This window comes from Ictalurus punctatus, chromosome 16, assembly GCF_001660625.3.
Source record: "Ictalurus punctatus breed USDA103 chromosome 16, Coco_2.0, whole genome shotgun sequence".
Taxonomy (NCBI): Eukaryota; Metazoa; Chordata; class Actinopteri; order Siluriformes; family Ictaluridae; genus Ictalurus; species Ictalurus punctatus.
Window position 1 is genome coordinate 26,773,083 of NC_030431.2, and position 12,500 is coordinate 26,785,582.

Below are 12,500 nucleotides of genomic sequence, written 5' to 3' on the forward strand. Positions count from 1 at the left end.
AGTGCCAGAGCAGGTTTTGGTTTTTTTATGGGTTGGTTACGTGTTCACGGAAGAAGTGGGTCTTTAGCTGTTTTTTGAAGATCTGAAGACTGTAGATAAGAAGCATAGTGAAGTCAGACAGGTGAAGAGGATGAGGATGAGGAGGATGAAGGTGGTGATGAGGAGGAGGATGCTGTGTAACAGCATGGTGTAATATTGTCACTCACCTGTGTACAGTTCACAAAGCGAGAGCCAGAAGACACCAAGAGCGCCGACTCTGACAGAGACGTCTTCAACGAGAAGCCGTCCAAAGAGGAGGTGATGGCCGCCACGCAGGCAGAAGGCCCGAAAAGGGTCTCAGACAGCGCCATCGTCCACACCACTATGGGAGACATCCACCTAAAGCTCTATCCTGTGGAGTACGTGCAGCTCGTCCTGTTCACACCAGCACAGATGTATGCCGCTGTGCTTTTACACTGACGTGCTGTTCCTCTGTTCCTCAGGTGCCCCAAAACCGTGGAGAACTTCTGCGTCCACAGCAGGAACGGCTACTACAACGGACACTTATTTCATCGTGTCATTAAGGTGATGAATAGTGTCTTATTTCTGTATGTAATATTGTCTTCGAGTAACATTCCGGTGTGTTTGCTGCCAACACATAAATTACAGCGTGACATTGTAATTACATCAAACAGTCAGATGGTGGCGCTGGACTTAACACTGCTCCTCACTAGAGCCGATCTCACTGAAACATGCGCTTAAGTTCAAGATCAGAATCAAGTGTAACTGAGACATGCCCGTTTTAGATAAACTCCGCCCCCGAGTGCGTAACTCTCATCTAACTGAAGTCTGCAGTAATGTCTGAGTTCTGAGTACTGGTGTGTGTGTGTGTGATTTCAGTATTAAATCCTCACTGTGAGTGTTTAACTCCACTCTGAATCCAGATCTTCCGCTTTCTCCTCTGTAGGGTTTCATGATCCAGACCGGAGACCCCACGGGCACGGGGATGGGAGGAGAGAGCATCTGGGGCGGAGAGTTCGAGGACGAGTTCCACTTCAGTCTGAGACACGACCGGCCGTACACACTCAGCATGGCCAACGCTGGACCAGGAACCAACGGCTCTCAGTTCTTCCTCACGGTGGTGCCCACGGTAAGAGTCCGATTCCTCGGTCTGATGTTTCTTCAGTTCGCAACTTTAATCTCCTGTTATATACGCGCTCTCGGTAAACGTGTAGAGACGTTAGCAGAGGTCGCTGGTGTGTCAGGGGAGTGTACGTAGCTAGTACAGCTAGCTCGCTTTGCTAATCTAATCTGAGGACGAAGCCGAGCGTGTAACACGCAAATCACACACCTGATTCGATTTTCACACTGATTACTGCGTTATTTATTTTGTGTTTAGTTCACTAAAGGCAATACGTGTGTGAATGTAGAGTCGGCCTGTTTAAATCCAGGAAGTGCAGTGGACTAACAGGATGTTTATTCCTCACAGCCGTGGCTGGACAACAAGCACACGGTGTTTGGACGGACCACGAAAGGGATGGAGGTGGTGCAGAGGATCTCCAACGTCAAGGTCAACCCAAAGACAGACAAACCGTACGAGGACATCAGCATTATCAACATTACCATCAAGTAGAACACACAAACACACACACACACACTCTGAGTGAATGTCCTGAACCTCATTTTGTATAATAATAAAGATCTTTTTTAATCAACCTGGGTGTGTGTGAAAGTGTATGATTAACACACTCGAGACATTTCCACTGTTCTATTTTAATTGGATAACAATTAGGGATACCCCCCCAAAACAATCCAGTCAAGTTCACAACAAATAAATGTTCAGGTGTGCTCCGTGCTCGTGGACTAAAACTCGTAATGGGGAGAGAATGAGTAAAGAAAGTGATTTACACATGCGCTTTACTCTTTACACAAAAAAGAATGTTCCGGTCACCAGAGCGAAATAAAACGTGTACATGTAACAGGACGCGGTTTGTTCCAACATGAAGGAGTAAAGAGTTGCTGGTTAAAGCAGCGGAATGTGAACTTTACTGTTCTGAAAGCTTTTACAGCTGTGCATGAAGGACAGTTACTGATTAAAGTCTTTATAAATGCTTTATAAGCGTATGCACTTGTTTAAACACGGCAGTACCGCACGCCACGCCGCCAAAACCTCTCCGAAAACCCGAACAGCCTTTAAAAATATAAATAAACAGTAACGAGAGTTTAACATTTCCTACTCCATACCTGCATACTAATGCACCACAAACTGAAATAAATAATGAAAAATATCACAAAGTGTGTGTGTGTGTGTGTGTGTGTGTGTGTGTGTGTGTGTGTATAAAAACTGAACAGGAACAGAATATCGGCGCAGTAACGTCATCACATAACGTCAGGATATTCGTGTTTCTTCAGTAAACGTTAAATTCAGTGAATGTTACAGCGTACAGCGATCGTTAATCTACTTTAGTATAAAAAAAACTAAACGAAGAGAGCCGCTACCTCACAACAATGACTTAACTCTTTCAAATGCTCTGAAGTGACTTTACCTTTATTCATTTATTAAATTAATTTTAAAGTCGGTTGGTAGTAAATACACAGGACGATCACGTTCAACATAAAAAGCTAAAAATCAGTGTAACGTTGCGTCGCTGTTCGGTTAGGTTAGTTGCCGTGAGACTAGTTGATGACTGACTGATGGTTAAACGTGAGTTAGCGTGACACCCTGCATGCTAACTGCTCCTCATTAGCGCTCCCTGCTGGTTGTGGTACTGTACTCGGGTCCATTAGGCCACGTCCAGAACCCCTGCAGCCACCAGCTGGCGTGAGAGCCAGTCCAGACCCTCGTGCAGACCCGTACCGCTGCGGGCATCGCAGCCCTGAATGTGCCAGCTCCGCCCACAGCACAGCTTATGGAGGCTCAGAAGCTCCGTCATCTCCTCTACTGACACGGCACCGGGGACGTCCTGTATACACACACACACACACACACACACACACACACTTTACACTAAGAAAGTCCTCTGTACTGGTACCAGTACCTAATCCTGAACTATTTACACTAGGAAGGTGTGGAATTCCTGAAATCCTACATTCTTCTCCCTTTTGTGTGTTTAATTCACACGTCATAAGAATGATTTATAAAGGACTGTATCATTGGTGTCAGTAAAATCAGAACCAAAATCCTGCTAGTGTGGATCTAAGGTGTAGTGTTATTTTAGCAAACAATTCAAGTAACTTATATAACTGAAGATAAAAGAAGGTGTGAAAGTTAGATTTAAGAAATGGACAATAAATATGAAGGAACATGCGCTGGATATAAAGTGTAGTTTATGGTGAAATAAGAAAGGGTTCTGCAGATTTGGGATCCAGAAACTCTGCTCTAACGTGTACAGTGCTTTGAGGAACCTGGAGCGGTTCTCCTGACTCACCTGTTTGTTGCCGAAGATGAGCAGCAGAGCGTCTCTCAGCTCCTTCTCCGTCAGCAGCTTGGCCAGTTCACTGTGAGCCTCCATCAGTCTGTCTCTGTGACAGCTGTCAATCACAAACACCACCGCTGTGGAGCAGGAAACCAAGCACCGTGAACTGCTGGGTAAATAATGCACAGTGTGTGTGTGTGTGTGTGTGTGTGTGTGTGTGCGTGCGTACGCAGCAGGTTACCTTGTGTGTTCAGGTAGTAGTGCTTCCACAGCGGTCTCAGTTTGTGTTTCCCTCCAACGTCCCAGATGGTGAACTTCAGATTTTTATACTCCACAGTTTCCACGTTAAAGCCTGAAACGTAAACACGCTTCATGTGAGGGGGTTAAATCTAACTCCAGGCTAGGGTTCTAGCATGTTGTGGGGTTCCTGGCCGTGGTGCTACCTATAGTGGGGATGGGCTGCATGAACTCGTCCTGCTTCAGTTTGAACAGGATGGTGGTTTTTCCTGCACTGTCCAGCCCCAGCGTCACCACCCGGATCTCCATCTTGGGGCCGATGTGTACGCGGTTATCCTGCAACACAGGTTCAGTACGGTTCAGTATGGTTCGGCTCTTAAAACAAGACCAGAACCCGGTTCTCTTTACACAGGGCCCACCAGAGCGTAATCTGTAGAAAACTCAAGCAACGTGTCACTAACTAGAACTAAGAACAATAAGGTCAGTATTCAGTATTTACCTTTTATTTAGTATTCAGTATTTACCCTGCATTCTTCATTTATGTGCTCAGTATTTTCCTGTGTTCAGTCTCTATTCAGTACTTACCTTTTATTCAGTGTTTAATCTGTATCCAGCATTTATGTGCTCAGTATTCTTCTTGTATTCAGTATTTGTGTAGTATTCAGAATTTGTCAGTATTTACCCTGGATTATTACCTTTCAATCGGTATTTAGCCTTTATCTTACATTCATTATTAAGAATTTCCTCAGCATTTCAGTATTTACCTTGGTGAATGTTACAGGGATGCCTGCATCCAGCTGAACGTGATCGGCCATTTCTGTAAACTGCTGCTGCTGCTTCTGCAGAGTCTCCAGCAACCTGTTAATCTCCTGCTTGGCCAGAACCACCCTGCAGTCATCCTGGGGTAAACATAGACATCAGCATAAATACAAAGATAAATATAAATAAATATGATTGTATTCAATAACAGTAAAATGAACACCACTGAATTCCAGCTCGTTGCGTGCGAATTTATATCAGTGTAGTGTGTGTGATGGTGCACTAATACTATCATAGTGTTTATTATTTACAAAATCAGATTTACAAACATATAAACAGCCGATGATCCGAATGAATAGTTAGTAGTGAGAACACTGCGGGGCGTCAGGTCTTCAGCTGCTCCGTCCTGCTTTAAACCCTTTGCACACAAGAAGTGGTCATTTTGGTGCTTACGGTCGTACCTGCTGCAGGGTCTTCTCACAGTGGAGGCAGGCTGTGGACACCTGAGACAGGAGGATGGTCATGTCCTCCTGCTGCTGTCGGAGCCAGATGAGCCTCTCCCTGACGTGAGCGTCCACCACGCTGAGCGCCATCTCCTCCTGACGGCACAGCGTCTCGTGGAGGTCGGCGAAGTACGCCCGCACACAGGACCGAGCGTTCTCCGCAGTGCCAGGAACCTCGGAGGAACACCAGGAGAACGACTTACAGTGAGTTATCATGCTCATTTCTGGTGCAAAACTGCCATTAATTTGCAATTTGCATGTCCTGCATTTGCATATTAGAAACTGATTGGCTCTTATATTTTAGGACACAATAACACTTCTTGTCCAACACGAACTCAGAATTTGAATAAATAAACAACATTACTTTTTGTTTTTAAAATTGCTTAATGTGGTGGTTCTACAAATAAATAATAAGTCACTGGCGATGAAACAGAAAAATAAAAACACTGGACACCTATACTTTTACCTTCAGCATACTATGAATATGCAAATTAAAACTACTCACAAAAACAACAAGCCCCACCCCTTTCTCCATGTAAACGTGTCTAAAGTCTAATTTACATAGTCTGCATTTGCATATTAGAAACTGACCGACTCTTATATTTTATGATGCAATAACACTTCTCGTCCAATAGTAACGAGTCGTAAATAATATTCACTAACTAATATGCTTTTTTAAACCTTAAAAACTATGTGGATATTTTAGGGTGACTTTAAGTAAGAACTATTTAATTAGACAAATAATTTAACCCATTTAATGTTAAACAAATTAAACACTGAAGCCAGTAGCAGTTCTTTTTGTTCAGAAAAACAGCTACAACTAAATAAACACCTCTCTTTCGCTTCAGGTTTATATCAGTTTATATTAATCCCTGCCCACACAGACGGATAAAGCTCTAAGTGTGTGTGTGTGTGTGTGTGTGTGTGTGTGTGTGTGTGTGTGTGTGTGTGTGTGTGTGTGTGTGTACACTTACATGTTCCGTATGAGCCATGCCCACTCCGTCCTCTACGATCTGTTCCCCTCCCTCAATCTGCTGCACGATGCCCACCAGCTTCCTGGAATACTCGGACACTTCCTCAGTGAAGGTGCGGATGCAGTGCGCCATGTCCAAGATGGACGCCCGGATCTGGTTGGCTTCAGCTTCCAGAACTGCATGCTGGGAAAGAAAGGGTTTGTCATCAACTCCATCTACATCACCTGTACATAATCACTGGGGGGTCAAAATTTAAAACTACCCTCCATGCTATTTATTTTGTCTGGCCTTTAGTTATTTTCACTGCTTAAACACTTTTCCCGGAGTTTATAAAGTTTATGGCGTTTGCGTCCTCGACTACACTGATCCTCGTCCCGTACAGCGGTCCGTGGGTCGCACTCGTCTTCTTTTTTGCTGGGTATAAGTGTAAACGTGAGGCGATTGTGCAGTGTAGTACTGAAATGAAAAGGTCATTAATGCATTCTAACCAGCACGTCATGCGCGGAAAGCAGCGGCCTGAATACTGACCTCATTTCCTCCAGCTCATACACGGGCAGCGCGTGTTTATAATAACCTGATGATCAAATACAGATGAATGACTTAACAGAGTCACTCACTCCGTAAAAATCACAGGTCTGTTTCTGGATTCATTTTCATTATGTGGTGCTGAACTTCAGCTGATGTAAAAATAAATAAATAAATAAAAAACGGAAGGAAAGGAAAATGAAAAACGAATAAGAACAGCACCAGGAGTGCTGCAGTTTGAAGACTCGTTAATGAATCCGTTTCCTTGGTACTTTTTCATTACGGAGATTTTCAAATCTGCTGTTTTCTCCAGTTTCACAGGGGTTCCTTAACATCATTTAAACAGGCCAGACTCGTGATTTTATATCAAAAACACTTATAATAACGGGCCTTTTTTCTGTAATGAAGGTTTATGAGGTCATTATTTATCCCCGTGTTTCAGATTTTCTGAAGTAATTAGTCATTCATATACAGTGAACATTAAGAGTTGATGATCATTCCGAAGCAGTGAGACAGTGAAGTGGGACTGGATAGTTCTGGGTACCTTATGTCCTTGGTGCTTGCCGTACTCTTTGCAGACGCAGCACATGAGCAGCCCGGGCTGGCAGCCCTCCTCCAGACACACGAACTCGATAGCGTGGACCTGGTGCTGAGGGCACAGCGTCTTCTCGTGCGGTTTGTCAGCCAGCGGGACGCGGCGGTGTTTGGCCAGCGTGCGGGTCGAGTGTGTGAGCTGAGAGCACTCGGCACACAAGTGTGTGGCGCACACGGTGCAGTACACCGACGCGGTGTGGCTCTCGTCCTCGTCACACCGTATGATGCACTGCAGGAGACAGAGCGTTCATCATCAGTATTCAGGAGGCTGGAATACAGTCAGGAACCTTTTCAGGAACACAGAAACCTTTACGCATGGTTCCTCCATCTCCTCATCAGGAACCACTGAGCTTGAAAACTTTTCAAAGATCTGGTTTATATCTGAGGATATGATTTTAACACTTGAAGAAAAAAAAACTCTCCTGTGAACGAGTATGAAATCCGACTTCACTACTCTACGTTAATATGCAAATCAGCTCATTTACATGCAAACACCAACCTCACGCACTGTTCCTCATTTCCCATGTTTTACAGACCAAATATCAGTGGAGTTAATAATCAGTTATATTACCCCACAGCACTGCTGAGTCAGGAGCTGGTGATTAATTCTCTATAACAGCGGCGCAGGTCTATATTAAAGCTCTTTCTAATACGTTATGGTTTCTATAGCAACAGCTCATTCACAGGGACGTGTACAGCGCACGCTCCTCAAAGAGAATTTTTAAAAGGGTACATTATGACAAGTTATATATATTTTTTTATTTATATACATTTTCTTGTATAGTATTTTGAAGAAAAAAAAATCAGTTTCTTATTTATGGCATTTTTGTTTTTCTCATGTTATTCTTCATGATTTATATCATTACTGTTATTATTGTTGTTCCTTGTGAAGCACTTGAAGGATTTTATCTATGAGATGTGCCTTTACCAATATAGATTATAATTATTAATAAAAATATAAATATAAGTTATGTTTCTGGTACTGCAGTTCTGATCATTTTGCTAGGATTTATTTATTTTCTTTCTTTCTTTATAAACCTGGGCCAATATCCTTAGACCACAAAGCTCTCTTTATACCTCATGATGAGGTTTTGTACTTTAACCCTGTGGAAAAAACATAAGTTAAAATGACACTTAAAAATGACTAAAACTGGTGAATAATTAACACATTATAAATATATTTTTGCACTTTTTATATGTATGTGTGTAAAGACAGATCAGCGATCAATATCCTGCAAAAACTTTACGCAGTTATACTAAAGTATTTAGTTGGGTTTTTTTGGGTTTTTTTAGATTTGCTGCAAGTCCTCTACCAGGAGGTTACAGTAATACCTTACTGAAGTTCAGGTTCCGTCATGTTTCCAGTTCAGCAGTATAATAATTTTCAGTAGTATAATAAGTTTAGTATAGGTGAGTGATAATAATATAAAGTGTTTGATATGGTTAGGGTTTGATGATGAAGAAATATCATTCAGTAAACATTTATCATTCATTTAAACAGGAAATGTGGAGGAAAATCTCATGATCTTGTGATCTGACCTCTCCCATCTCTCTCAGGGCTTCTTCTGACATGCCGGACTGATTGGACGCACCGTTCTGCAGCCGTTCCAGCAGCTCCAGCAGAGCAAAGTTCTTCTTCAAACCCCACACACCCGAGTCTCCTGAGAGAGAGAGAGAGAGAGAGAGAGAGCGAGCGAGAGAGATGATGTCACTGCCAGTTTTGTCGTGTGGGCGTGGCCTGTCTTTAAAGACAGTGGGCGGAGCGTTATTTCTATTACAATATTTATTTTTTGTTAAAGATACGCTGGTGAGACAATGCAACAGAATAAAAAACCTGCATTTATATGTTTGTTTGCCTTTATGATAAATGTGGGTGGAGCTTTTGCACAATTATGTAAACAGTAAATTAAAAGACATCAACACACTGACTCCGCCCCTTTAAACATGTCACATGATCATTCAGGTCTCAGATGGTTCCTGCTGTGATTTTTCAATCTGATACTTGTTAGACAAATTAATTAACCATTTTTAATCATCTCTAATGACGTTTTATTTCTACACAGAGGTATAGAGTGCGTTGTTTCCCCTCACCGAGCTCAGTGGCCTGCCGGTCGAAAGGACAGCGTACGGCCCGGCCATGAAGAGGGAGACGTGTTAAACAGTCGTGACACACTGTGTGACCGCACAGCAGGAGCCGAGGAACTTTATCACCCTGCAGAGAGAACACGTCCTCACACACTCCACACTCCAACACCTGAGAGACACACACACGCACGCACACACAACACAGGGGCCAAAATTAATACAACATTTATCAGTATACTCAGAATATATCATCTATACACATACAGCTAACTCTGTTACAAAGCACTGACACTAGAGACTCCTTCCATAAATGTTAAATAAACGTCTCCTTACAGAAAATGTTACCATATCAGAAATTTTTTAACTGGTTTATTATCAGTCTGCTGTACACGGCCTTGTGAACGGGCTGTTACTATAGTAACGATAATGTATTACTGTACTTTAGTAACAATTTTTTTGTCTTAAATGACTAAATATCTATGTTTACAATCCTTTCAGACACTGTGTCTCATATTCCACAGTTTAGGAAATGTCACATTTCTGAACACATTTTTGTGGTTAAAACAAAATTTTTCAGCACTTTTTGTATAAAACCTATTCGGGGGCGGGGCTACGGATGGATTATCAGGCGATGGCAGACTGTTGGGGGCGTGTCAATGTGCATATTCATATATATTCCCAGCGTTTGGCATTTTTAATGAGGGTAAACATGTAGAAATATACCTCAGCCGTTTTTACTCGTCCCTGACATATTAAAAAAAAACAAAAAAAAAACACGTTTATTATTGTTAAGAGTTTAAATTTAAAAAAATCATAACTAATTCCTGTGAAATTAACACATATAAAGGATTAACGTTAGCCACAGAGTGATTCATTCATGTCTGGGTTTTCCTTCAGCTGGTGAAACTGTTTATGCAGATGTATAACTTATCACCAGTTCAGACATCTGTGTAGAATTAAACTCATTAAAAAAAAACTTTATTCAAGGTTAAAATCTGTTTTATTTCCTCGATTTAGCTAAACTCAGCTACATATCGTGTTAACCAGATTAGCTCGCGTTAGCTAGCTAGCACTTTGTCAAAATTGCAGAGTGTAAATGAGCGGTAAACTGACAGAATAGCAAGTTAAAACTACATGTTGCTTATGTTTTAAATATTTTTAAATTATTGTTATTTTGTCAGACTCGATATCAGCTAGCAAAACCCGGCTAGTACCGATACGAGTTTGTTTTCCTTCCTACCCGCACTCCGTCATGTCCCACCTCCTGCGCTCGGATTGGTTAGTGCTATCCAAGTCCTGCGCTATAATTGGTCACACGTTCATACTCAGGATTCTTAACCAATCCCGAGGCAGGAAATGAGAACTGCAATACAGGTATGATAAAAATACGGTTGATACAAAACATTGCAACGTTGTCAAGCCCGACAGAAGCCACGACGGCACACATGAAAATCCCACTGTGCACAAAATGGTTGGGAAATCCTCGTTTAGAGGTTAAAGTTCTTTATTTAAAGCTCATACCTTCACCGTGTTGCCTGTGGTTCCTCTGCCATGGCGGACACACAGCTCCATCGATGCTGCGTTTGTTTGCTTATTTACACCGACAGCAGCAGCCATCCCGAGGCGGCACCATCGTCACTCAGCGGCCCAATTACAAATCACCTCACACGCACTGTAGTAGCGCCCCACGCAGGGAGCGGATACAGTGTAGCGTCTACACCCTACCGAGTGCACTCTTCCCTAACACTGAGGCGTTTAGGACTCGGCCGCTGTGAGGACTACACGGTCTATATAACCGGATAAAATGCGATTATTTAAAACCCTTCTTATCACTAAAGCTACACTCTGGTTAAATTTATTAATAAAATACAGGAAAATAATATATGAAAAAGTTTCAAAGAATGAAATAAAATCAATATAAAAATACACAAAATAATCGATGTATACAAATATTAGGTTCATTATTTAAAGGTGTGTATTAATATTTTGCTAATTTATTAGCACAAAGAGCCTTTTTTCTACATTGTAAAAAAAAAAAAGCATCCACTCACAGAATATTGGTTTGGATTAAACTCATTAAGTAAAAACAAACACACTATTAAAAGCAGGTTATGTAGTACCCAAAAGAGCAACAACCCTGCAAAAACAACAACAACAGCAAACAAACAAAAACAAAAGAGGTTTCAAGGAACACATTTTCAGAAAGTAAATTCCATCTAGAACCTTCTGCCCTCATGCAGCCGAGTTTCTACACAGAACCCGAGGTAAAGCAAAATCCACAAAAAGTGGATTCCAGCTGTCATGTGTTTCATAAACTGCGGTCAACAAAACAAAACTTTGATTTCAAAGAACTATTTTGAATCATTTGGTGCAAAAATCATTTTATAGAATTATTTTTTTTAAAAAAATCAGACGTATGATCAATCTTTTAGTATATTTATATAGCAGACATTTCTAAACAGCTTCTTACAAAATGATTTTACATCAATAAGACAAGCTAATATTTATATGAGATATGTATAATACGTAAACAAGATCCTCATAAATAGCGCTTTGGTGCTGTGAGGGCCTCTACAGCATCCCCTCGATCGAAAACGCGGGTTGCTCCTGTGTGCTTGCCTTAGTCAGCTGATCATGCAGGTGAAAGGTCAGCTCTTAGACAAAATGGACGTCAATCAGGCTAAACAGGAGCATCTCCTTGCACTAAAGGGTTCGTGTTAAAAACATTTTCTGTGTAAAACATGTATTTAACATATTTTTATCGCGTCAAAACTTAAAACGAACTTGGGTTAAAAAGTATGTCTTATAAAAAGTGTAAACAATTAGGCTAATGCTAACGGGCTAGACATCGGCTTGCTAATCGCCGAGGGGCCGAATTACAATTTGTACTTTTAAGTGCACTAGGTAGGGATTAAACTCTATTACTTACTAGTGTATGTAGTGCACTAGTATAGGTATGTTGGAGTTATTTGGGATAGAGCCTGAGAGAAATACAGAAACACACAGTGAGATGTTTATATTCAGATATCTTCGTAATAAATTAAACAACTTTCATATTTTTATTACAGCGAATTTTTCTTTATTAGCAGTTTTTTATTCCTATTTTAATCCAGCTGGGAGTGTAAACTTATTTACTGTTTATTAAAGTGTTACCTTCTCTCTCATGTCAAACTGAATCATTGCCACAAAAACTATTTAATTACTCTCATAATATCTCATAATATCTCATAAATAGTTATGAATATTCATTAGATCTCCTCGTGCTGATTATAACAATTACACATGGATATGATGTTTTATTAGTTAAAAAATAAATAAAAACAATAAAATAAATAATGCAGTTAATGATGTTAATTGATAATGATGCATAATAATAATAATAATAATAATAATAATAATAATAATAATAATAATAGGTACATTATTTA

General features: G+C 41.0%; 3 protein-coding genes across 4 annotated transcripts in view; 2 read left to right on the forward strand and 1 right to left on the reverse strand.

Annotated features, from left to right (window-relative positions):
* The window catches only part of ppwd1 (peptidylprolyl isomerase domain and WD repeat containing 1), a 7,898-nt gene extending 6,204 nt beyond the window's left edge, over nt 1-1,694 (forward strand). Inside the window, exons 8-11 of the mRNA XM_053686952.1 lie at nt 217-398; nt 483-564; nt 947-1,129; nt 1,469-1,694. Of these exons, the coding sequence (XP_053542927.1) occupies nt 217-398; nt 483-564; nt 947-1,129; nt 1,469-1,612 (591 nt within the window). The 3' untranslated portion in view covers nt 1,613-1,694. The remainder of the gene's footprint in view (nt 1-216; nt 399-482; nt 565-946; nt 1,130-1,468) is intronic.
* An 812-nt stretch (nt 1,695-2,506) lies between these two features.
* Nucleotides 2,507-10,748, reverse strand: trim23 (tripartite motif containing 23). The gene is made up of 11 exons (XM_053686953.1): nt 10,594-10,748; nt 9,079-9,241; nt 8,527-8,648; nt 6,938-7,216; nt 5,869-6,051; nt 4,853-5,068; nt 4,397-4,531; nt 3,839-3,968; nt 3,637-3,747; nt 3,408-3,532; nt 2,507-2,942 (listed from the first exon to the last, which is right to left on the reverse strand). Exons 1-11 carry the CDS (start codon nt 10,687-10,689, stop codon nt 2,763-2,765), a joined length of 1,740 nt encoding a protein of 579 aa, XP_053542928.1. The 5' UTR covers nt 10,690-10,748; the 3' UTR covers nt 2,507-2,762.
* An 894-nt stretch (nt 10,749-11,642) lies between these two features.
* Nucleotides 11,643-12,500, forward strand: part of trappc13 (trafficking protein particle complex subunit 13) — an 11,757-nt gene continuing 10,899 nt past the window's right edge. The window contains exon 1 of one of the 2 annotated variants that reach the window (XM_017488234.3): nt 11,643-11,782. In XM_017488234.3, coding sequence (XP_017343723.1) covers nt 11,707-11,782 — 76 coding nt within the window. In that variant the 5' untranslated portion in view covers nt 11,643-11,706. 2 annotated transcript variants of the gene reach the window in all.

Coding starts and splice junctions, on each gene's coding strand:
- trim23 (XM_053686953.1), bottom strand. CDS start 10,689: ATGGCTGCTGCTGTCGGTGTAAATAAGCAAACAAACGCAGCATCGATG. Junction 9,242..10,593: donor CCACAGGCAACACGGTGAAG/GTATGAGCTTTA, acceptor TGTGTCTCTCAG/GTGTTGGAGTGTGGAGTGTG. Junction 6,052..6,937: donor GCAAGCACCAAGGACATAAG/GTACCCAGAACT, acceptor TTTCTTTCCCAG/CATGCAGTTCTGGAAGCTGA.